The 26,774-nt window shown below is 38.5% G+C and overlaps 1 protein-coding gene across 1 annotated transcript in view; it reads left to right on the top strand.

The window, feature by feature from the left end:
• The first annotated feature begins 3,271 nt into the window (after positions 1-3,271).
• LOC146626784 (SH3 and cysteine-rich domain-containing protein 2-like) overlaps positions 3,272-26,774 on the top strand; it is a 38,607-nt gene continuing 15,104 nt past the window's right edge. The window contains exons 1-3 of the mRNA XM_085360792.1: positions 3,272-3,361; positions 21,201-21,576; positions 22,725-22,819. Coding sequence (XP_085216918.1) covers positions 3,272-3,361; positions 21,201-21,576; positions 22,725-22,819 — 561 coding nt within the window. The remainder of the gene's footprint in view (positions 3,362-21,200; positions 21,577-22,724; positions 22,820-26,774) is intronic.

The raw sequence follows: 26,774 nt of genomic DNA, 5'->3' as shown, positions 1-26,774 counted from the left end.
CATTTCAGAGCAAAACCAAAACTGTCTGGCCACCCAGTGCTGGGAAGCAGCTGAAGTCAGCTGTCTCTCCAGACTGCCTGCTGGGAAAATACAGTTTTACTCCTGGAAACAGATGAGAATCAAAGTATAGATGACAAATGATAATTTGGAAATGAGAGGGAGCGTGCAGATTGACAGATTTAAAAATGGGAGAGGAGAAGGAAGAGAGGCTAGATAGAGGGGAAGCAAAAGAGAAAATAGGGTTATGCTAATTTGAATGGATGGGGAGATTAAATAGAGGCATATCAGGTCATGTGCCTTCTAGAGACAGGGCCCTAATCCCCTTCTCCTGCTTCTTGCAGCTCTACTTCGCAAACATACAGTACAAATGCACACACTCGCACATATTCACATACACAAGATGACGTAAAAAGACTGGTGCACTGTGGAGAGCATTTTAGATGACAGTCGGGAAAATGGAGTAAGACATCTGGAACTGCAGGGAAAAGAAGAAAGAGTGAAGAAACAACATGTGTAAAATATTTTATTTTACTTTTTTCTTCTGTTACCAGTGCACGCTGTTGGTCCTTCTGGAATATTTACTTTGAGCAAACTTCACATGTGATAAGGATTTGTTTTATTTTTTATCTTTTGCAAAGTCAAGGCTTGTAATCAAACACATATTTACCTTTAAACCTGAATTAGACATCAAAAATACACGCTGAGAGACAGAGAATCAGCAAGCATATGGAAGACAGAGTATCATAAGTAGAATGAAAAAGTACTTCCTTAAGCAAATATTAAAAGATGATGCTTTAAAATAGATATCAGCAAGAATCCTGCCATGACATGACAGCAAAGGACATCAACTATGTCTAATAATAATTATTTGGCAACCAAGTGTTTTCAGTGGCTAATAAATGTAGCAAAAATATCCATACAAATGTGGACATTCAGTTGTACATACATATTTGATGCTCAGCTGATGATATTTGCAAAACAAGAAATAGATAAAAAGCACAGATGAGTTCTGTGACATGTAAAAGGGCAAAAAAATCTTAATCATCAGGAAATGATTACATATACCTATGAAGTATCAAAATGTATGCATGAAGGTCATAACCTCACTCTGTTCATTTCTAGAGCTGATACTAGCTCACACACACAGTTACGCAGAGGAGCCCTTGAGAGTCCTTATCAGCTTTTTCATGCATTTAAGATAAGATAATGGTCTTCAATTTACATAATTTCCTGCTCCAAAATAACACAACATTGCAGCAGAAATTGACAAAGGCAGGCTCTGTCAGTGTGCTGTTAAACTGCTCAAGGCCAGCTATGATTATTTCAGACAACTGCCACTAAAAAAACTGGGACATGGTGTACAAACATCATCTTCCTCAGATAGAATATTTTGGTGAAGATAGATAAATAGGTAGAAAATATTGTATAAAAACATTTCATTGTGTATATTTTTAAATGTGCACATAAATAAAACTAGACAGGGCAGCATCGCAGCGTGATATGTTTCCCCTATGCTCATTGTCAAAGTGTTTAGTTTTCAGTACAGTATCTAAATATTAATGAATCATTAGCAGTCGGTGCCACTGCTTTGTTCTGAGTCCTTTCTATAATTAGCTTGTTTTTATGGAATACATTACACGCTGTATACAGGTTGTTGCAACAAACACAAACGACCTTGCATGATAAGAGAAGTTCTATTATTGGAATGAAAAGAACTTGTCAACTATAAAACCAGACAGTTTCACATGTAAGGCTGATAATAAGTGACAGACACACACACATAGAGGCAGGCAAGAGAGGGGAGGAGCTGTCCTTGGTGCTGAATCAGCCACCTGTGCTTTGCTGCTGGTGCTCTTTGTGAACTGTCTACGCACATAGTATTGTATTGTTTTAAAATATATTCTTATTTTCTTCTTGTTCAATTTTTTTAATTGGACTTTAATTTTAAATACATAAGATAAAATCTATAAAATCAAATACTTGCACATATTTATGAGAAATAACTTGGTATAAGAATAGTATGCAAGTACAAGATAAATCAGTCCTGGGTATCCATACGCATGTGCAGACACCTGCTCACAAAATTTAGAAGTGCAAACCTTTTATAAACACGGTTGTATTTGCCTCCATACCTCCACTATGCTACTTTAGTGTCCCTTTAGCTTTAACCATTGTTCTTGTGGTGTACAAATAAACATTGTATTGCACGAAATTCAGCCTTATTGCCTTTCATTTTTCATCAACCCCTGCATATTGCCCCAGTAGTGAATGCAGTCTTGCTTTCAGGAAACTGAATGAGATCATATTGTACGCAACCGTTTTCAGTGGGGGAAGAAGTTTCATTTCACTAATGAAGTAATAATATTACATTTGCAGGCTTGCTACCAATATCCTGTGCATCAGGAGAAGTGTATTAGCATCGCACCGCACTTAAACATCAACAACATAATCATGCTATTTTTATATGCGATATATTGGAATTTTCTACCACGTGCAATATTGTGGAGATAATCTACTGTTTGCTGGAGCAAATTTAAACAAGTCAAAGTTGACAAAGTTTAATTCCAAATAATAAAACCACTTTTTATAAACACAGTTAGCTAAGAAATCTTTCACTGAAGGAAAATAAGCTGTCGAAACACATCATTACAATGTTGAGCGACCATTCGAGACATTTACACTATTTTATTGGCCCTTACTCTCCATTGTAGGCAAAAGCGTAACAACAACATAGACGCTGAATATCTAAATACGATGCTTATAAGGAGAATTCAACAGCTTTCACCTGAATCTGGTACTGCCCCTTCATCATCATCATTTTCCAGCCTATAGAATTCAGCTCCTCTGCTGCTTTTGGCGTAGTTTCGTTGGTCTCGACCAATCAGGACGAGCGGAGCACTTGTGACGGTGAAATCAAAGTTGTTGTAGGAGCGCGTGTGCAAGTGAGCGAGCGAGCGGAGAAAAACTGGCCGGTGTGAGAGAGAGGAGAGAGGCGGCGGAGGGAAGTGGACGAACCGGCTGGCTGCAGCTGTTGGATATTTTTCCCACCGTGTCTTCAGAGCGAAAAAAAAGGACAGAGAGAGCTTTAAAGCGTATTCCTAGATGGCTGCTGTCCACAAGTTAGCAGTCAGAATCGGTCCAGGGTCGCTGCACGAGAGACCGTAGGGATGCTTGCACCTCTGCATGCGTAGTTTCCAGATTCCTCTGTCGCTGTGGACTTGCCAGTTTGGTTGAGTTTTCCTGAGGAAGGAAGTTTTTTTTTAAACAGAAAATGACAGAAATAAGCGAAAAGGAGAACGAACCTCAAAACCGGGACCTTCACCGACCACAGGCTACTGTGCCTAGTCAACAAGAATCAAAGGTAACGGAACACACCTGTGTAAAAACTGCAGGATTTTTTTTTTAAAGCAATAATCTGTTACTGATAGAGGAATGTTTTTATATCATTTTCTTTACTGTTTTATTTAGCGGTCTTTCAGTTTAAAAGAAATAATTTTTAATATGTAAATTGGGACTAAGTGCGAGTATTTACTTTCCCACGAGGCTAATTCTGTGGCGGCTTGCATAACAACCCTAACCCGCTTTAATTCAGGTAATTAGCTTGGCCTCAGAGTTGGAGAGCAGAGATTACACAGAGGGGTGTAAGCGTTGTCTGGTATGTGTGCACAAAATATCAAAAGCTGCAAGTAAACAAAGAAGAAAGGTCCTTATTGCTTGTTTAGCTTAGGTCAGAGAAGGATGTCCACAGTCGTTTTGTGTACATGCTGTAAATATTAGAAGTACAGTGTCCCAGAAGAGGAGTCCTCCCTGCTGCCAAACATGGAATCCAGTCGCCCTTTTATAACACCTCGTGTCTAGTTAAATGGATGTGCCAACACTTCTTCTGTGCTTTATCTGCTAATGTTGGCTGTTATTTGATTAAGTACATTAATTTAGGCATTGGCAGTTTGCAGACATATGAGATTACTAGACGTACAGTGCATTAGTTATCACTAATGTACACATGGAGGCTGGGAAGAGAGACTGCAGCAGCCAGCTTTAATAGTCTGCAAATAGAATTAAACAAGTCTCCCCTTGAAGTAGGTTTAATTTTGTTCCACTCATTTGTGCTCAGTAGGATTTTCCCAAATAAGTGGGGGGAAAAGTGAAAATAGAAAATTTAAGGTCAGCTTTTTATGGCAAATGGCCTTTCGGATGCAACCCTGAAGGCTTCTGTGTCCTCCAGGATAATAATAATAATAATAATGTTAATATTAATATTAATAATAATAATGGTAATAATAATAATAGTAGTAGTAACTAAGAACAACTAAATTTTTTTTTAAAAAGGACATGGAAAACCCTCTTTAAAATAGGACCAAATGATCTGGAAAACAGAGTGGTGCTCACATCAAGGCATCGAAAGCATGGAGGAGACAAACATCTGATGACATGAAGACTCTAGTGACACTTAAAGTACAGGGTGGGCCATTTATATGGATACACCGTAATAAAATGGGAATGGTTGGTGATATTAAAGTCCTGTTTGTGGCACATTAGTATATGTGAGGGGGCAAACTCCTCAAGATGGGTGGTGACCATGGTGGCCATTTAGAAGTCGGCCATCTTGGATACAACTTTTGTTTTTTCAATAGGAAGAGGGCCATGTGACATATCAAACTTATTGGTAATGTCACAAGAAAAACAATGGTGTGCTTGGTTTCAATGTAACTTTATTCTTTCATGAGTTATTTACAAGTTTCTGACCATTTATAAAATGTGTTCAATGTGCTGCCCATTGTGTTGGATTGTCAATGCAACCCTCTTCACACGCTGATAGCAACACCACAGGAGAAATGCCAGCACAGGCATGCAGTATCCATAGTTTCAGGTGCTGCACATCTCGTATCTTCAAACCATAGACAATTGCCTTCAGATGACCCCAAAGATAAAAGTCTTAAGGGGGTCAGATCGGGAGACCTTGGGGGCCAATTAACTGGCCCATGATGACCAGTCCAGGAAACTGTTCATCTAGGAATGCTTGGACCTGGCACCCATAATGTGGTGGTGCACCATCTTGCTGGAAAAACTCAGGGAACGTGCCAGCTTCAGTGCATAAAGAGGGAAACACATCATCATGTAGCAATTTCAAATATCCAGTGGCCTTGAAGTTTCCATTGATGAAGAATGGACCCACTATCGTTGTACCCCATATACCACACCAAACCCTCACTTTTGTTGTTCCAACAGTCTTGGAGGGATCCATCCAATGTGGGTTAGTGTCAGACCAATAGCGGTGGTTTTGTTTGTTAACTTCACCATTTACATAAAAGTTTGCCTCATCACTGAACAAAATCTTCTGCGTGAACTGAGGGTCCTGTTCCAATTTTTGTTTTGCCCATTCTGCAAATTCTGTGCGCCGATCTGGGTCATCCTCGTTGAGATGCTGCAGTAGCTGGAGTTTGTAAGGGTGCCATTTGTGAGTAGCTAATATCCGCCGAAGGGATGTTCGACTAATGCCACTCTCCAGTGACATGCGGCGAGTGCTACGCTGTGGGCGCTTGCTGAATGAAGCTAGGACAGCCACTGATGTTTCTTCATTAGTGACAGTTTTCTTGCATCCACATTTTGGCAAATCCAACACTGAACCAGTTTCGCGAAACTTAGCAAGCAGTTTGCTAACTGTAGCATGGGAGATGGGTGGTCTCGTAGGGTGTCTTGCATTGAAATCTGCTGTAATGACCCGGTTACTGCATTCACCAGATATCAACACAATTTCAATCCGCTCCTCACGTGTTAACCTCTTCGACATGTCAATGGCTGTGAACAAAGAGAAACTTGTAAATAACTCATGAAAGAATAAAGTTACATTGAAACCAAGCACACCATTGTTTTTCTTGTGACATTACCAATAGGTTTGATGTGTCACATGGCCCTCTTCCTATTGAAAAAACAAAAGTTGTATCCAAGATGGCCGACTTCTAAATGGCCACCATGGTCACCACCCATCTTGAGGAGTTTGCCCCCTCACGTATACTAATGTGCCACAAACAGGACTTTAATATCACCAACCATTCCCATGTTATTACGGTGTAACCATTTAAATGGCCCACTCTGTATTATGGAACAACTTTATTACGCACATCTATTTACACATCAAGGCATCTGCCATTTTTCATTTTTCACTAACTAGACTTCAACCAAATTTGCTCTGACTAGTATTTCTTAAACTTGTGCCCTGGAGTGCTAATGTATACTCACCTACATTTAAATCTAGTTTATGGTCTCTGCACTGGTAATGTCACACCAAACGTGACATTACTACAGCACCGTATCCATTTATGCTGGTGCTTGAGGCACTGGACTTGCTGCAGTCTTAAAATGAAGGTGTTACCATTCAGAAGAAAGCTCTGCACCAGCTCTGGAGCAGGAGTAAAAGTTGGGAGGCAAGTTTTCCCTAGAAAGTCTTTTTAAGCTGTATACAGGGTAACAACAGCGAGCATAAACTAGGTGTCATGCTTCTGCCTGCCTTGCTCTGCAGTTTTGTCACCAAAGTTGTGTCGTTGTGAGGTGTAGTTAAATTTTTTTGTCATGTAAGGTAAAGTGGAGGGTTTCAGAAGAGTTTGTTGTGTTTGCTTGTGTTGTACCTCTGGTTTAGATTTAACAGAGGGTTGTTGCCTGCTTTGTAACTCCGAAGTTTTATTTTATTTTTAAATGGATTTGCCAATCCGTTTTTCTCCGAATTGAATCAGAGTAAATTTTCAGTGACTAAACCAGCTTAAATCCCTCACCAACATGGATCTAAATCTCCAACGACAGCTTTAATTGCAGCAAATATCACAATAACAAATCACATTATACTCGTCTTTTGTTGGTCATCACCACAGGGACCTGAAACAGGCCTGGCAGGAAGGGCTCTTTGTTGTTGTTACTTGACTACAGACGGCACAATGGATGGTGGGCAGTGAGGTGCGGCGTGAATTTATGAGACAATCAGCTAGCATATGTTTGCTGTGTCCTGCTAGTGGCTGGGTCATAATTCATGCGAATGCTTGTCCAGACAAAACAGAAATGGGAGGAAACAATCCTCTGAGCTACGTCAGCCATGTCGCCCCGTTGTTTGCAAAACCAGCTGCTGGCACCGTGACCTATTCCCATCTCACAGAAGAATAAGGAAGAGGAAAGGGGAGGGGAAAGATTAAATATGTGTTACAACTGGGGTCTCTTTAAGAGTAATCTACTTGAGAGTATCTGTAGAGATTTACTTGCTTTTTTTTCTTCTGTCACTCTGAATATTTTTACTTAAATCTTTTAATTTCATAACAGTTTCTTCCTTCTGCTCTCGCCCTGTTTCCCCCATTCTGACTTCTAACAACCAATCTTTTTATTCTTTCTCATCTCTTTAGCAGCTCTCCCTTATGTCTCACTCATTTTCCCCTCTCTCGCTCTCTCTCTCCTCACTGTCCCTCAGCTCTCAGAGTATTTATTGCACCGCTAAGTGGGCCCACTGGCTTTCTTGAGTGCTTCTAATAGAGCTAGTGACAGAGAATGAGTAGTTATTCCACCTCCTCCACCTACGGGCAAGGTGATTGCTCCAAAAATATTATTATTCCTCTCTACTCACTTGGAGCACATGTTGTACAAGTTTATTCGGTATTGAATTTGCTTTTGCTTTTGGCTTGTTGTGTCATGTAAATGCACTTTACATTAAGCTTAGTTTAAAATTAAGACTAAAAACAGGGAACTCGACATCCTGGCGCTGTCCAGAAGCAGCAAAATCAATCCTTCTAGCACCTCTATGAAGACCAACAACTCAACAATTATGGCACACAACAGTCTCATCGCGGCACGAGTTGTTAAAAACTGTAGTTTATCATGTCTGTAAGGTTGCACGTAGTTATAAGGCTCCAGGCTTTTTTGCCAACCTCTGTATAAAAGGCACCTTTAAGGTTTTCCACTACTGTTTTTTAGCATCACAGATTCTGGAAGCAGCTGAATTTAGCAACCAATTTAGTAACCTTTTAACAAAAGTAAGCTAGCAATTTGCTCCATATTTAGTTATTGTGCTCATTCTATAGCACATTTGATCATGCACACACAGGTATGGAGAGGTCCAAAAGTTGAAGTCCATCCCAGCTAGTTGTCATCTCAAACATAATACTCCCGAGGAACTAAAGACCCAGTCGATTACTTTACATTTGGGTGTTAATGTCTTCCCAATAACAGGAAAATCCTTAATGTTAGCATATAGCTCATAATCTAAAATTCTAATCTGATTATTATCTGATATTCCCATGTAGTATCATTATGTAGTGTTGGCTTTGGCCCATCAGCTGACCCGTCCATTCATCCATCCATGGTGACCATAGCTCAGTAGGTAGAGCAGGTTGTCTATTAATTGGAAGGTTGGTTGACTGGCTGTTCTAGTCTGCATGCCAAAGTATTCTTGTGCAAGATGCTGACCCTCAAGTTGCTCTGCAATGTGTTCATTGGAGTGTGAATGTGTGACTGTTAAATAGAAGGTGCATAGGAAGGAAAAAAGCTGCTTGTATGAATGGGTGAAAGAGGCATGTAAAGCGCTTTGTGCTCAAGTAGAATAGAAACGTGCTCTATAAGCACCAGTCCATTATTGTTATGACTGCTTATAACACAGTTACCTCTTATTTCCATCCGGGTTACTGGGGCAGCAGTTTAAGCAGAGACGTCCAGACCTCCCTCTCCTTGGACACTTCCTCTAAATTTCTGGTAAAGCACTGAGGTCTTCCAACACTAGCTGAAAAACAATTTCCCCGGCTTGTTCTAGGACTGCCCCGGGACCCCTCCCTGTAGGACACGCTGAAAATGCCTCATGCAGGACATACTTAGGAGGCATCCTTGTCAGATGCCTGAACCAATTCAGTTGGCTCCTTTCAATGTGGAGTAGTGGCTCTATTCTGAGGTGTAATGAACTCCTCACCCTTTCTTAGCCCAGAATACTCTACAGAGGAAGCTTGATTCTGCGATTGTAACCATGATCTTTCAGTATCTACCCTCTGCTTGTGACCATTAAATGTTAAATACCTAACTATAAACCATAAATTATAAATGCCAGTTGAATATGTAATGACTTACACAAAGTGGGTGTCGTGCAGTATTGTGCATCTGCAGATAAGACTTATTATTATTATTATTATAATTATCATTATTATCATTATTATTATATTAACTTCGTGCGGACTTCTGTCACTCTTTGTAGTTTTTTTTTTTTTTTTTTTTGCACTTTTTAATGGATTTTTTGGATGTGGGGGGGCTTAAAATATCCCAGGAGAAAAACACGGTGTCACAAGTACAATATGAAAAAAAAGAATGTATTTTTTTTTATATCAGAGCATGTAAACCTATTGCTGTAGAAAAATAAAATTTAAAACATGTAACTGTTCATAATATGGGTTCTATAAAACACCACTTTTGTTAAGTAGTGGATAAAATGAGAGCTGTGCTCAGAATCAGCTGCTACATAAAGTTTAATATTCACATTAGACTTTGCGTGCAAATGCTGACAGTGCTTGGTGCCCCGGTCCATAGGGAGTTACACAGACCACCAAATTTTCAGCCAACACAGAAGACATTTTTATGGAGGTAAAGTTATAGCGCAATTTCTGTCTGACTTTGCCCTTCAGTCACTTCTCAGAGCTCTCCTCCTTCTGCTGTTCCTCTCACTAACTTGCTTATCAGCTTTTTTTCCTCCTCTTTAACTAATTAATTGTTTGCTCTCCTCTTAGAATATCACTTTCCTTTCTCTTTCATAATTACTCTGGGCAATTTAAATAAACTTGTAGTTGAAGTTCATCTGTATATCTTTCTTTTTTAGCGTTTCCTGTGCCATAGCTCCCTATTTCTGTATATGATGACTTTTTCCAAAGTTCAGAGTAGATAGATAGTTATGGGTGGTTGGAAGGATAAAGATGAATTAGGGACTGGATTTCAAGCCGGAGTTAGCAGAATTGACTGAACAAGAGGAAAAGCAAAAAAGAGAAGCGTGACAGTGATCATCATATTATCAATAGCCAGAATTTAGATGGTTAAACTAAACTATAGGTTGCACTTATTTTTGATCAAGACTTTCTTTAAAGTGTTCATTAGAAACATGAATTTTAAGATTAGCAATATTTCCACTTCATGAAACAAACCGCACATAAATGCACTGCAGCAAATTGGATAATGATGATCTTCTTCAATAACATTTTGTATAACTAAACTCCTTTTAATGAGCACTCAGTTCATACAGCCTGATTATACTGTGTAGATGATGTTTCTGGACAAAGTGTATTCTGTCTCCTTGTGTTTGTTTCAGCTGCATTCCTGCTGGAAATATCATTCAATTAAAAGTGAGTGAATGATGCATCTTCCTCCTGACAGTCTGTGATGTGTTGTTTTTTGTCTGTAAGATAGATGGATTTGTCCTTCTGACCTTTGAAAATAACTAGAGAGAAGCTTGCAGGGAAGGCAGATAAATGGTTGGGAGACACAGATATTGACAACAGCAGGATTCTCCACAAACTGCAAACTAATAAAACAACTTCTCATTCTTTACAGCCTCACTGTTATACTTATGTATCTTGCATTGTTTTGATTGATGATGAAGTCAGTAAATTACTGCCCTTGATTGGGTTCAGAAATGCTGCTGATTCAGCAGAGTCCCGTGTACAATGTCAGCGAGGAATAAGCAGGGACTTTGTTTAGTACTGACCTTAGGTTATTGCTTTAGGGATAGGGAACTTCTAGGTTATTTTCTCTTTTCAAATATAAAGCTGTTAATGTAATGAGATGGAAGAATTGAAAGTTCATAATGAATAGTTTTCATCTTCAGCTCTAAATGGCAGACTTGCCTTGACCAAATGTGGGGATATGTGTACATGTGTGATGTAAAATAAGATGAATTTATAACAATTACTTATCCTTAAGTTGCTTGTGTTGCTTGGCAACTATGATGTAACTTAGTCATCTACTGAAGAGGGTACTTCTAGTACTGCATTGACATTAAATTAATAAAAATACAGCCTTGACTTTTTCTCCAAGACTGAGACAAGTTTATCAGAGTAGGACGTTTCTCTTTCCGTGTACAACCCCAATTCCAATAAAATTGATGCGGTGTAAACAAAAACAGAATTCAATGATTTGCAAGTCCCATAAACTTGCATTTGGTCAAAGTAGAACATATGAAATTTATCAAATGCTTAAACTTTGAAATTTCACTATTTCATGCCAAACAGTTTGACTCAGTTTAAATTTGATGCAGCAACATATCTTAGGACATAGTTAGGACAGGGGCAACAAAAGGCTGCAAATATGGTGGCCCTGAGAGGTCAAGTGCACTGCAGCCTAAGAAAATGCCAACAAATAGAAAAATACCGCAAAGGCACACAAAGCACAATCCAAGTTGAATAAAACACAACAGAAGCAGAAAATATCAAAACCTCACAAAATATATGGAAGTAATTTAGGGGAAATGATGTGTTGATAAGAAGTGGAGGCCTCGTTGGTGTTCAGCAATCCACACAAAACTGGATCTTGGAGATTCTAGAGCAACTTTTAAAGCAAGTGGGCAATAATTTGTTGACAGGTGTATATGCAGCTATTTTGGCTGCAACCCCAAAATTATAATGACTAGATCCTGATGCGCTCTTCCTTTCATGATCCTTGTTATGAATATTGATCTTGTACAACAAGCTAATGGAACAGGACTGTAGAGGCTTCAAAACTTGACTTTGAGTCCTTTAAGATTTCTTTAGCATTAAAGCAATCCAGCGCTAGTTGTCAATACTTCCACATGTACACAGAAAAAAAACTTTTAATGGTTCATTCAGCTTCTTTATCTTCCAGTAGCTTATGTTGCTATCACAGTATAACTTGGTTTACCACATTCAGATGAACCTGTCAGTCACAGAGGTTGTGTGTGCACTGAATCTGACAAATCACTTAAGTCCCCCTTCTTTCTTTGGACTTTGGCCTCGTAAACTGTCAAAAGTCTGAGTAATTTGTGTAAACAGAATTCAGCTTTCAAAGCAGAGCTGTCTGCAAGAGCACAAATCTGCTGCAGCGTTAACCAAGCAGAAGCTCTCACCAGCGTGATGGCTATTTTGTGTGCTTGGGCTGCTGAGTTCTGCATGTGCAGAACTTAACTACGTAAGTGGCAACGAAAACCTGTACCCGTGTAATTAAATTATTTGCTCATGATTACATTTAATCTTATGTGGGACTTTTGACACGATATAACTCCACAGTCTGCAAAGAAGATGAACAGAAATGTAGAAAATGCAGGTTTTCCAAGATCCCATCAGCCTTACTTTCCATCTAGCTGGTTTAAAAAGGCTGAATAATAGCAGAGGGGTGGTTAGACTGCATATTAATTATTGCTTTAACCAATTAGTTCTTCTTGTGGTTACTGTTTATTTAATGAACTAATTGTGCATATGCCCACCTACAATGGTGCCTTAGTGTTAAGAGGCTTATGTTTGGCCCTTTTTTTTTTTTTTTTTTTTTGCACATAAATACTGTCACATGCGATGTACCTCAGTGAAATGATAGGAAAGTATTGGAGAAAAATGATGAACATATAATTAGTAAAGAAAACTGCGTGACTTCATTGTCAGAAATGGTGTAATTTTAAAATGAAGCATCTTTTGGAAACCTGTGCTTTGGATTTCACAAGTGTCAAGAAAATTGCAGTTTTGTATTGACGTTACATCAAAGTAACACCTTGCGATAAGTGTTTTTCCTTAGCATTGTGTGAACATCAAAGAGCCATTGTGATTGTCACCTCATACTAACTACAAAGCTGCTTGTGCAGTTAAGCCCTTTAAATGGCTGGATTTGGAGATGCAAGCTGCTTTTGCTGCACAGTTTGGCAGACAGGCTTGTGGGCTCGTGGAGTCTGCTTGCATGGATTGCTAAAACATAGGACTTCAAACAATAGCCAGATATTTTGAAGCCACACACAGAGCTGTGAATGTCATGAAAATGAAAAGACGGGAGAATTTGCCTTGAGTCTGGCCTATTTCTAATCTTTACTGTCTTATTTCTTATTGGTTGATGGACACAGCCAAATGCCTAATACAGTCAAAATAACTTGAGTAATGTCTGGAAAATTTATAAGCCCTCCAATTTTAACAACTTTCTTTTCTTTGCCATGATTTCATCTTTTTTTGTGGATGTGTGAGTGTGTGTCTTTCTCCAATTTTGGCAGGTCAGCTACATAACCCTTTTACTACCACTTATAGGGTGATAATGCAGATCAGGGCAGATTACTTATCGGATTATAACCACTCTTTTAAAAAAGAAAATAATTACTAGGATGGATCCAACACCTAGCCCTGGAAACAGGTTTGATCTGTAAGCTTATTATAAAGGTTATTTTAGGGAGCTTTAAATTTATCTGCGTCTGACTCAAAATTATATCGTGATTGTTGGGTTTAGATTTTATTATTGTCATTTGTATTAGGAAACATTTAACCATATATTCTTAGAGGTGTATAATCAATTGTGTAGTGATAAGTTGTGTGATCTTTAACAGGCTACAGAGGCTTGGTGTGTATTCCACTAGAATGCACACCTACATCCTGGGAGCATGGGAAGAGGTCGCATCTTGTCTTAATTGTTTTATGGTAGGATTAACGTAGCTACGTCTGTTCTAGTCTAAGTGCTTTTCTGTTTAGATGAACTGCTGGACTTCCTCACCGGGGGGGGGGTCTACCCTCTTCCTGACCAAGGATGTTTGCCTTCATGTTATATGACCCTTTGGTGCCTTGAGTCTTGCTTTTTGCTGTGTAGCAGATTGTCCTTAACGTTCCAGCAAATAGGTTTATACTATAGACCTATCAGTGATTCTTCAAGAAAATTTGTAATACTATTTCTAACATTATAGCTAAAAAATAATGAGCTTTTAGTTGATGCTTGCTCGCAGCAGCATTTATAAATGTAAGTAAATGAAAGGAAATTTCCATCCTCCTTTTCCAGTGAGATTCTGTCACTGATGACACGCTCCCTAATTAGAAGTGTGAATCTACCCAAACAAGGTGCCAGCACCAGCATTATAGTGCAATAGTAGTGACACAGCATGAGTGAAATGTAAGCACAAAAGTCACCTATGTTGTGTTTTCCTTGGGTATTTTAACTGAAAGTATGACATGACTTCTTCATACTTTAATTTAACAATGACTAATGTAAATTAATCTTTCAGTTCTACAGGAGCTGAACAATATTATCACATAATAAAACTGAAAACTATTTTCTACCTGGGCTTTTTAAACCAGCTGCATACAGCTCTGCTTTTCCATCATGCAGCTGCATCAGTCACTTCCATTCATCGTTTGCTCTTCCTGTCATGTGGAGTGTAACTGCTCTAGCAATGCTCAGTGGAGTCATTTGGTTACTTTTGGGTGGCACGTCATCGGCTGCTAGTATCTCCTCTTCATAGTCTGGCTATGCTTGTTTTATGATTGTTGTTGTTGATGTTTTTGTTTTATTTTTTCCAATTTTAGCAGGTACTAAAGGTACAAAATCATTATTGGAAGATGACATGCTGATCTTGCTCTCAGACATTTCCAACCTTTTCCGGTTGTGTGCACTATAGAATGTAAGCAATGATAGCAATTATCTTGCAAGACGACACTAAAAATAAAAAATCTATACTGTTACTACTGTGTCATGGTACTGCCATAATACATACATTTTGTGATGCATCACACTGAACTGTGAAAGGTGGGAAAGTTTAAGGTCCTATGGCAGGCAGGTTGAAGATTGCAGCCCTGGTATAAATGTGAATGTGTGAGGGTCTCCATTGATGTCAAAAGGAGTCAGGTAGGGAGAAATAAGCAGGACACAGGCAGTAATTTATGACACATTGAGATAAAAGTAAATGCTGTTTCATCTGAATAGGACTCTTGATTATAAACAATGGGCATTAACAACAAAACCGACAATTTTACCTCTTGGAGTGTTTTTTTTTTAATAAAGTGACAGAACTTTAAGCGAAGGCTCCTTACACATATACACATGGAAAAACTAGAGTTTGGACTTGTTTGGGAAGTTTGTTCTAATCAATGTGACCTGTGCTGCGGTTTGTTCTGGGAGGCATTTCCATTTGCACAAAAGGTTGTTTGAGTAGATGCATTTTTCCCTAATAAGGGCCAACTAATGGAGTGCCTAATGAGGTCACCTTTAATTCACATCTCGGGTCACTGCAAGAGCGCCAAACATCAGACCCCACTGTGTTTAATGAGACTTTGAGAATCACAAGCAGGCAGAGATCTCCTGAGAACAACACTGCAGTGGGCTTGAGATGCGCAAAGGCTACAAGACACTACAACTGTCCTCGTTTGTACAGACAGAAACGATACCAGACCACATTAAACAAGCATTTCTACATAAATAAAATGGTGTGCAGTTATAAAGTGTGACTACTGAAAAATATATGTTTGTCAAGATAACAAGAAGACTGAAGACTAATTGAGCTACTTGGGGTTCAGTCATTCGTCAGCTCTTAGCGCTTTAATCTTATTGGCCCAAACTGAAGAGAAAGAAGAATTTAATAACCAAACCAGGCTCATAAACCTGATCTAATAAATGCCTATGGATATATTTACGACCAAATCACATAGTTTTATGTATTTGCACCCAGTTCACACTGGGACAGCTTCTTGTCAGAGGAGCCCAGCCAGATTTAAGGCAGCTAAAACTGAATGGGCGGATGTACTGAAATGCTTACAAATAATTACATTTTTAAATTTATTTCATCTACTTTCTTAGTAAAATAAATATCAGCTTTATACATGCTAGATGACCTGGGCATATTATGTAATCTGCCACCAGCTGCTGGTTCAGTTGAATAATCTGTTACTAGAAGGTTTTTACAAACAAATGATGACACCCAGCAGGGATTTTGGCTTCAAAAAAAGCTATCAAAGTTATTTTGAGGCATTACATATACCTAGCTTAAATTTCAATGTCAATAAAAACTGTTTTAAAAACTGTCATATAATGTATCCCAGTCATTTCAGATTTTAAAAAAGTGCATCAGGATTGGAGGACAAGCTTATAGACAGATGCAGATGCTCTGTAACAATAAAAATGGAATTTAAGCTAACATCTTACCTACCAGTCTTCCCAGATGAATAGATGTGCCCCCCAAAAATGTAAGTAAAGTATAAAAAGAAAAAGAAAAATCAGACACCGCCTCAGTGTGTGTGCACATGCAATATAAGGTCAGCAAGCGCAAACAGCTTCATACAGAACAATAAAATTGTGAAACTGTTTGCAGCTGATGCTGAAAAAGTCGAGGAATAAGATTTAAAGTTGCATTTAATTATTTATTTATAGCACTCATCATCTAGGAAATGCAGAGACTTTAAATGCTGAAAAATGTCTTAGTGTTTTTCACAAACTTTAGACGCTCTTACACTCTGAACAAAGGTTCAGAGGATATTCCAGGAATGGCGCTATTTTCCAGAGAACTTACTGGTCAGTAGGTAGTAATTTCATACCTGTTGATCTGTAATCTAGAATCAATAGGTAATGTGTCAAAAACATTTTTAGTCTTTTGCCAGTAAGTTAAAGCTTATCTCAATTATGATAAACCTTTCTCTCTGAAGTTGATTGGTGTCAGATTTGTTAATAATTCGTCAATATTTAGGACCACGGTCATAAAATTCACATTAAAATACCATGTTTTTGTAAGGAACCAAGATAAATGATTTCTGATTTTTGTTTTTCACTTTTGTGACCTTTAACCTGCACAATGAAACTGACAAAACAAAAATAAATGTAACTAATATGGTTACATAAGTGTACACACTCTTATAAGTAGGGGTGTAGGTAATTTCAGAATTAATCCAACCTAAACACTTGTCAGTACACACCTGTCATCGGTTAAAGTGACTCTGTTTAAAGTTAAATGAATTCCAGTTGTTCTAGTTGGACTTTCATGACATTTATTTAGCTGCATCTTACAATTTCAAATGGATCTCACGTTTAAATGAGGAGGAGGGTACAAAAGAAGTTTAGATAAAGTCTTTTAAAGTTACTGTGATCCAGGGAATCAGGTGATGGCTACTTTTTGAAAAGAATCAGGAGACTCTTTTCCGTTATTGTGCCAGATTTCAGTTTTTTACTGTAAGGTATAGCAGAGGAAGAAAAGCATTGCATAAGAAAGGGTCGAAATATTGTTCCTTTTCTGCTCAGCCCCACAAAAAGCGCAGGAGCATTAACTCCATCTTGGTGGCAGCAGGATGATTTTACCTCACACAGGCATCTTGTCTGCATGCCCACACCTCCCTTCTTAATAATTAATTTATCCAAGTATTCCCTACAACAGCCTATTTATAGAAGGCTTCACCAAACATCTCTGTGCTCATTTTCAAAGTGCAGCTGAAATACAAGGCAGAGTCTAGGCGGTGGTGCGATATTTTCTTCTCTTAACGTGTTCTTTCCTCCATTTCTTGCTTCTGTTTCACTAATTCTTTCAGTTTCTCTGACTACACACATAGTTTACATGTGTTCTTTCACAGACCGCAGCCTGTTCTAATACACTACATCATAAATGCTGTGATGAAGTAATTGCTGTCAGCTGTGTAGTGTGATAGCTTTCCAGTTCTGTGATCTAAAAATAGACTTTTCACCACCTTCGGAGAGTAATTACAGACAGTAACTGTAATTAATAGGATATTGCTTTTGAATTGTTCTTTCAGAGGGTTGTTATAAGATGTATAAAATCTGTAAAACAGCAGCTGTTCTAACATTATTCAATAATAGATAATAAGAGTTATAAAGCCTAGGAGATCATGAGGATAGTGGTGCATATCCAGCAGAATGCACTGCAGACCCCTAATTTCAGAAGGTCAGGCAGCTGTAATTTTTTTTAATTACTTGATGTATAGATACATTCATTAAATAATTATTTATACCAATTTAATCAGTCAGGATGCTTGAATATTCACAGAGCATGATCAATGCCCCCTGACATGTATTATGAAGTCAGCAGAGCTTAAATCAGACTGAACCCAGTGTGCATCTCAGGTAATGATTGTTCACACTGTGTGGCTGTGATGCATAAATGCACACTGCCCATGTGCATGTGGACTGAATATTTATGGACCAGCACTGACCTGGGCCTTGAAAGTCAGTTTGATATATTCGAGTATGTGGAGAACCAAATAGTAAATGCATATGTGATTAGTGTGCTGGTTTCACAGCCTCCACTCTTCAGATGGCTTTTGACAAGATTTTGTAACCTTGATGCCAAAATGCGATTAGTGAGGTCAGCCCCTGATGTTTGACAATACGGTCATACCTTGATGGGATTTAAGTCAGGCCAGTAAAAATTCTCTTCAGCAAACTGGAAAAAACGTTTTGTTATGGGCTTTGCTTAAACCCTGAGGACACTGAAGCAGGAGAAAGTATTCCTCAAACTGTTGCTGTATGCCATAGTGTTTACATTTCCCTTAGCCGCAAGGGTAAATTTGTTGTATTTGTAATGATTTGACTTATTATTTCAATGAAATACGTGTTTGAGGGAGTTATAAGTAGCTTGTTTCATGTGAAAGAAGAGAAGGATTAAATCTTGAGTGTCTGTTTTAATCATGTGCAGTCAAAAAAATGCAGAAAATGGATGTGTTGACAACTATCAGCAAATGTGGAACATGCTGTCGTTATCATTTCTTAGATAAAAGATAATCACTTTTTTTTTTTTTCAGGCCACATAATGTATTGCCATTTTTTTAGATGTGAAATTGATAAGACAATGGAATTCAAATTTGGATGAACAACATTATGATTTTTCTTTTTTGTTTTATTCAGGCAGATCTATAACCAGACTCTTGTCAGTATGCTGTTGTAATTTGGAGTACTAATGCCCAGATTTCATGATTACTGAACCATGTAAAGCTACGTACCAGATATGTTTGGCAGTCAACTAGCTATTCTTTCACTTTTTAAAATTGGCTCTGAATCCCAGCTTCTGTCTGTTTTTATTTAATCTCTTTAAAAGCTTGGGGAGATAAATAAAGCCATTGATTATCGGACATGTGTTGTCTAGTTTGTGCTCGAAGAAGTTGTTCCTTTTCCTTGGATGTGAAGCAAAGACAGGCATTCACTACAAAGAAGATTAACAAAGTCAGACAAGTTAAAAATCTAATAGAGAGGAACATCCATTACTGAATGGGCCACCAGTCATGCCAAGAAAAGGCCATTAAGGAAAGCATGGACTCAGCTCCCTGTAGAAAACATTTGCGAGAGGAGCTCACTAATGGGTCAACAGAGAGGACTGTTTTCATCACTCAAACTAATTGGCATCTGTGAATCTGTAGCTTGAAGAAGGAAAAAAGGAACATGCTCAATGATATTGATTGGGTTTTCTGTGAAGGAGTGCAGCTGGATGATTTCAAAGCTCAGAGACGCAATAAACCTGATGAAGAGCCTCTCCACATATGAACATAAAGAGGTCCAGTGAAGCTGCAATGCTGGTCTTACTGGCTTTGAAGAAATGTCTCGCCTTTTGCTGGAAATGGTTACACAGGAAGAAAACTAATGCTTAGAAGTAACAAGAATCCAGAATTTAATATAAATTTTGATAGGCTTCAAGTTTGAGGCACTGCTCTGTATATCGCAATGGTATCTTCAACCAAGTCACAAACACAGACCGCTAATGAGCTCTGTGCAAATTGAGGAGGTCTCACGGATCCATTATGTCCTTGCTCCCATTCTCCAGGCCGTTCTCTGTATGAATCCATATCAGTTATTATTTTCCATAAATTGAGTTCCATCACTCCCAAGTCCCTGTAATTATTTGTCATTCTCAGTTCCACTTTATTGTGGCCAAAAGCGCTGGATGGCAAGCATGCAAGAAATTGAGGAAAGTGAAGCCAAAGATGAATACAGTGCTTGCCATGCATCACTGACTGCATCAAATGCATAGCTGCAGTCTGCTCAATAAAACTAATCAAACATGAATTTTAAAGGGTATTGACTTGGGTGGATTTGCAAGGGAAAGCATATTTGCCATCTAAGGAAAAGAGAATAGTGGAGTGGGGTGGGCTGAATATGGAAGATCAGAAGTCAGCCTAGTAGTGCAAGGACAGAAAGGGTACAACTATTTTTAACAGACTAATATTTAAACAAGGCACATACACTTTAGCTGGTTTCCTGTTTGTATCAAAACCCACTGCTATTGTTCCTACTTTAAATCTGCTGCCACCGTACAACATACACGATCCTCAATTAAATACAAGGTGGGTGTTTTAACATTTGAAGTTGCAGTCATTGTTCTAAAAGCACTTGGAAAAAGTATAATAGTCCTTACCTAATCTTTAGTAAGGACATAGAAGTCCATATTAAAGAAGAAATGATTGAAATTATGAATACATTCAAAGATGAAATGGATTGCATTTACATTTTGAAAGAAGTTGTGCTGTCAGCAAATCTCAGCTCTAGGCATCTTTTTTAGGATGTTTTAGCTCACTGTTTTTGGTCCACCGTGTTACTGTTTTGGTTCCACACTGCTCACCACCGACCAGCAAACGACCACCAAAAGCCTAGTGGATGCTAGTGACTGGATGATCAGTATAGGACATTATCATTACAGGCACAAATATATACATATACATTAAACCCCACAAATATTTGGTTAAATGTCCCTTAGCAAGTTGCACCTCAACCAGACACTTTTGGTAGTCATCAGCAAGCTTCTGAAAGGATTCTGTCTGGATATTTGGCCACTCTTCTTTTCAGAATTGAGTAGGGTCGTAGGGTTTCCTTTCTTTGAAACTCCCTTCATTGTGGACAGTGATGCTGGTTTTCCACCACTCCCAGTTCATAGCAGGCTTGAACCTTGGTGGTTTCCTGGGTTGTTCCTAAACATCCTAACCAATTTCCTCAATCATGATAACTAATGAACCTAATAAAGACTGACCTTGTCAAATTAAAACACTGTAATCTTCAGAATCACTTACTAAATGATGTTAAGTGCATGCTTGTCTATATTTGAGACATGTATGATTTTGACCCCGTGTGGATTATCGAAAAATTTAAATTGTGTACTCAGTTCTTGTTTTAGCATGTATGCTGTGCAGTCATTCCACTCTGGGCCTTTTAGTACTTTTGCCGCTTGCTTTCTCAGTTTTCTTGAAAACAGTTATAATCTTTCGTGCTGTTGAAGCCTGACTAAATATCTTTAATGTTTTTTGTTCTAGCTGCAGCGGCTGAAACGCTCCCTCTCCTTCAAATCGGTCATACGCAGCAAGAGTGTGGACAACTTTTTCCAGCGCAGCAACGGTGAATCACAGCCACCTTTATGCCTAACTGCCACATCAGCACCACCGGCATCTCCTCCCCCCATGTCTGAGTCCCCTCTGGCCTATGAACACTCTCCCTCTCTCTCTCCATCTATCAGTCCTAACCCTTCGTTGTCATCACACTCCCCGTCTGTCAGTCCTTCAATATATGGGACTTCCAAGATCCAGCCAAAGTGTCAGGCCCAGCCAGTGCAGCCAGTCAAGACCCACTGTTTCCAGGAGCATGTCTTCCGTAGGCCTACCAGCTGCCAGCGATGCAAACATACAATCCAAGGTAGGTCAGTTGTTCCACTTCAAGAACATCGTATTCACAGCAAAAAGATGCAACCATGTTGGCTCAGGGTGTAGGAATTAGATTGTTATCAATCTGTTTTCTGACATTTACCTTGATTTATAATGTTAGGGGCTTTTTTTTTGTTTTTTTGTTATTTGTATCTGTCCATGGTGGAAATAAACATGACAAAGAAAAAAGGCAAATGCCACTTGAAATTCAAAGACAAACTGATATTCTTGAGTGTTAGAATTGAATTGTAGAATTTCTTTACTGTCCCTGTCATGATAATTCATAAAATATCTGAATGATCTGTTTCAACAGATATTCTACCTTTGTGTCAATGTGTGTGAGCAAATATTCCTAAAATGGTCATCTCAGACACAAGCCACACTCAGGACAGGCAGCCAGTCGTAAGAAAGCTGGATTAAAGTCAGGAGACTGAGAGTTAAAGTGGCTTGTTTTAGACAGAGTATGATGTGGAGGAGTGCCAGGATAAATAAGGATTAGTTTGAACTGCTATCATGCAAAGTTATCTGTCTAGATATAAAAACATGAAACTGGAAATGAGCATAATAGGTACCCTGTAATGGACTATAGCTCATTTCTTATTATTGCCCAGTCACTGTGGGCAGTTTGCAGTCTATTTGCTCATTGGTCCCAATGAAATCATCCGACAGCAGGCTTTATGGACCTCTGTACATGCTTCCACTGGGAGTTGTTTTGCCTTCTTGTTCTGTTGGCATGCTGACCTATCTCAGCAGTGCTGTTTATGTAAAATGGGATTACCAGTAACATCCACCAAACTGATGTCTTTGTGTCCCTTTGTCTTTGGATGGTCATCAGTGTAGACCAATTTAAAACCATGTCAGTTTATGCACAAAGGCCATTTCTGAAGGTGGATATACTAACTGTGCCTAATATGAAACATTAGTTTTCTGTAACATTTTGCACACAAACTACAATGTATGTGAGTGACAGAGCTGGTTTATTTTATACTTGATACAGGAACCACAAATGAGGCACACATCTGGCACACCTCATCTTTGCTACCATTAGAATACCATCGCTAGCTAACGATTGATTCAAAGCTACAGAAATATTTCCTGACAGGCTTATGGTAACATGTGTAATGTTTGGTGTTAATGCAGGAAACTCCAAGCAGGGCCTACGTTGTAAATCTTGCAAGATGGCCACCCACCTCTGGTGCTCCTCCGAGCTCTCCCAGCAGCCCTGTAATGGCAAGGTAAGGCTCTTTGCACCTTCATCAGATTGTTACACTTTAAGGATTGATTGAATGATAGCATACAATCTCAGTGGAAGTGTCTGAAATACCAAGATTTAAATATTTCACAGGTATAAAGTACTACTCAATCACTGGTTGGTTGGCTTTGTCTGAATATTATTTTCAGTGTACCTTAGTTGCTTTGCTCTTTACTGCCATCATCTCCCAACAGCTCTGCTTGATGTAGCCAAAAATTCTTGTCACTTAGTTAATTACCTTTCTATATGATGTGTTCTTGCATAGAGAATTTACTGAAAACGAGCACGTTCTCTGTAGAATGGAGACTAACACAGATTGCATTGTGCCAGCAGCTTTAAACAGCATCTGGATGCTGTAATTGTCTCTGTCACCTGGCATAGTGTTTTGTCTTGGTAATATGCTTAGCCTCAGATCCCTCCGTCTTGTTAAAAGAGGATAAAAGCCTTTTTCAAACCAAACCACCAAAGACAAAAAGGTATGGGTTATAATTGGAATCTTTATTGATGATGTTTTCACAGTAGACTGAGACTAAGTGTGAAGCCCGAGGGGAATAAAAGCTGTGGATGACACCTAGAATATACATGGCCAGGTCCAAATATTTTTCACTCTGCCTCTTTGCCCTTCCTCACACATGTGCTGCTCTTCTCACATGACGTCCTCTTCTCTCCCTCTCTCTTGTCTGGATGCTACATTTCCTTCCTCCCTTCTCAACTCAGTTGGAAAATCAATATCTCTCTGTACCAGCTGGTCTGGCTAATTCAGTGTGAAATTCAGTGTGTTTGAGGCGTACAATCCCTTGAGGATATGACACGGCAGGCTTTCGCCAAGCCTTCGGCAGTGTCCTTTTCGATCACTGCGCGGTCATCAAAGCAGGGATTAGGCATTTTACTGAAACTGAATGGAGTTCAAGGCTACATCGACATACATTAAGGGGTTCACTGACTCCGAACAAAAGCATGCCACCCAAAAGTTTTGTGTACAAAACATACTCTTCAATGTAAATTGCAGTTGGATTACAATTACAGTGTGTCAATTTCTCAGGTACAATTCATAAATGATTTAAAATTGGAGAAAAAATGTAAAGGGAACAAATTAAAGTCGGAAAAACTTACATGTGTGGCAATTCATGTAAAGTAGCCAGGTTTCCAATTTTGTATACATGTTACTAAAGTTAAGTCCCCAAAAAACAGGAGCTCTGGTGCAATCGTAAGTCCTTCCAGGCGTGAACTCCACTGTCTTTTAAGGACATTTAAAATAATAAATCTGTTTAAAAAATCACTTAACATATTCTGCGTTTTGTTTTTGTTTGTTTTTTTATTCATTTTTACACTTTAAAATGTTTCATTTATATTTATGCCCAAGTCTTCAGTGCGTTTATCTGTTCTAGGGCTGCAGCCAGAACAGTAATAACTAACAGAGCCTAACAATACCACCATGGAAATTTATAGTTACTGCTTTTTAATCCTTCTTGACTGGAAATTAATCATAAGTGATCCCAGAAGTATTATTTTTTTAATTTAATGTCATATCATTGTTATAAGAGTTACGTGACCCAGAAGAAGAAAGGAAAAAATTCAAAGCTTAACAAATGAACAGTATATTTTTTCCTTTGAAATTTATTCTCTTGGGTTTGAGTAATGAAAAAAAATCTTAAACAAGCATTATTACATGAGGAGAATGGTCAAACAAAAAAATCTGAGTGGCTTAGACCTTAGAAAGCACAAGAGAGATATTGATGACTGCGCTCTTCTTGGCTCACTCTCAACCCATTTGCTGAGTGCACCGATATATGACCAATTACTTTAAAACGTCTCCAGAATCAAGCAGCTTTAAATTGGCTTGGAATCATGACAACTTTTTGCTAATCAATGCTAATTTGAATTAAAGATGAATTACAGTATTATTAGAACTAGGCCTGCTGCATTGCACAAAATCGTTGCTTCTGTGTGAAGTCTTTATACAGTTCAGAAATCTGAATCCAGTTTTGATCTTAAATAGGTGTGAACTTTCAGCTTGTCTGCTCCCCTAAAGACTAAGCCATTCCAGTAATACTGTCACAATCGTAAGATATTGTGATACTTAAACAAAAACCTGTTTTCAGTTAAAAGAAAATATGATAAGGGTTAAATACAAATAAATAAAGGCTGGGTAAAAATTTAAAACATCTGGGGTTCACAGCTGTCCTTGTCTTAGAGACAGTAGGTATGTGTAAAGTGATGGCCTGCTTGCTTTTGAAATATGGAGATGTGCATAGAGATTTAAGCTACTGAGTGATCCGGGTTCTGGATAAATAAAGTTACCGCTCACTCTTTAATGTGAAAGAAAGGTTTGTGTGCTTAAGAACATTTTCTACCTACAGTTTTGAGCACAGTTTATTTTAATTGGGAGCATTTGTTGTATAGTTGAGCCCAGTTGTCTCTCAGTAATTAGCAAAAGTGTGAGAGTGAAGCATTTGCTATATTTATTTACTGAGACGTGTGTGTGTGTGTGTGTGTGTGTGTGTGTGTGTGTGTGTGTGTGTGTGTGTGTGTGTGTGTGTGTGTGTGTGTGTGTGTGTGTGTGTGTGTGTGTGTCCAAATTCCTGTAAAGAACCTTGTGATAAACAGATTAAAAAAGGGATGATATTTAAAATATTCAGTGAAAGACAGCATTAATACCTGGACTTGGCTTTAGTTGCTTATCTGTGTCTCTATGCTAAAGGTACAACAATGCATAAAAAGAAGATTAATGGCATAGACTTAAAAAAACAAATTGTGAATTGAATAATTTAGGCAGTTTAGGAGATGGCACACAGATTCATTAATAATAAAAATACAAAAAGTACAAATGTAACGATTTTATTGAGAACTTATGACTTAGCCTTATTAATGCACATAAGGACAGAGATAATCTGCTAACCTGTAGTTAGTACTAGCAACAGGAAGTACTAATAAGTACTACAAATGACATAATTCTGGGAGTAAAACTATATATTACCGTTGTTAATAAGGAGGTTTGGTAATAATTGGCCTTTTTTCATCAGTGTATGATCATCTGATCTATAGAAGTCTATAGGAGACTATCCAGGGTAAGCTCATTAGCTAATGAGCAATTCAATGAGCAGTTTCACATTCAGATGTGCCCCGTAATCAGACCCAGATTCAAAACAAAACACTGGGTGACATCATGGTAGCTACATCCATCTTTTATCCTGTCTATGGTGCACTTTTATGCTGAACACAGCACGAGTCTATGACTAATAGCAGGGCACAGTGGACGAAGTCACCTCACCGAGAAGGTGTGCATCCGCAGCATTCAGCTCCTTTTTTTGTTCCTGTAATGTCTGATCAACTTTCAGAAAGTGCAGTAATGATCATTGTTTAGTTTTGTAGACCCACCGATAGCTGTGCACACTGTCAAACAGGTTTCATTTCGTTATAAAAGTCAACTAATATTTTGCCAGTCAAATGCCATCAATGGCTGTAATGTTAAAATACAGTGAGAGTAAACATTTGATTTGCATCCCTCCCCCCGTAACTGTTACCACATGCATTCAGTCTGTAATACTTCAAATACACAAACTGCAGTACTCTCATTAGTGGGTTTGATTAGGCAGATATGTTCAGATATTTATCTCAATGTGTATTTCTGATATTGTCCCTTTTAACAAAAAGCTTCACTGTTCAGTTTTATGCAGTCATTTCTGTCTAGAGCTGAAGGTTATTTTCTGGGAACAAGCAGATTAAAAAAGAAATAAAAAATTCTGGGCAAGATCTTGTCTGTCTGGCCTGAAAATAGCCATCATCTCCTTCTGTACCTTAAAACTGGTGGTGGTCAGAGTCCGGCAGCCTCGCCTCTGTCAGTGCGCCCCAGGGTGGCTGTGGCTACAATAAATGATCACAGCTGCCAGTTTCTTTTATTATTTTTAAAATTGTAGATCCTGGAATAAATCATTTAG

The sequence above is a fragment of the Diplotaxodon limnothrissa genome, linkage group LG8 (genome assembly GCF_057381915.1).
Source record: "Diplotaxodon limnothrissa isolate DT_005_m linkage group LG8, D_limnothrissa_male_GT1.1, whole genome shotgun sequence".
Taxonomy (NCBI): Eukaryota; Metazoa; Chordata; class Actinopteri; order Cichliformes; family Cichlidae; genus Diplotaxodon; species Diplotaxodon limnothrissa.
The sequence above is the reverse complement of the archived record's forward strand: the minus strand, read 5'-3'. Positions and strand labels throughout refer to the sequence as shown.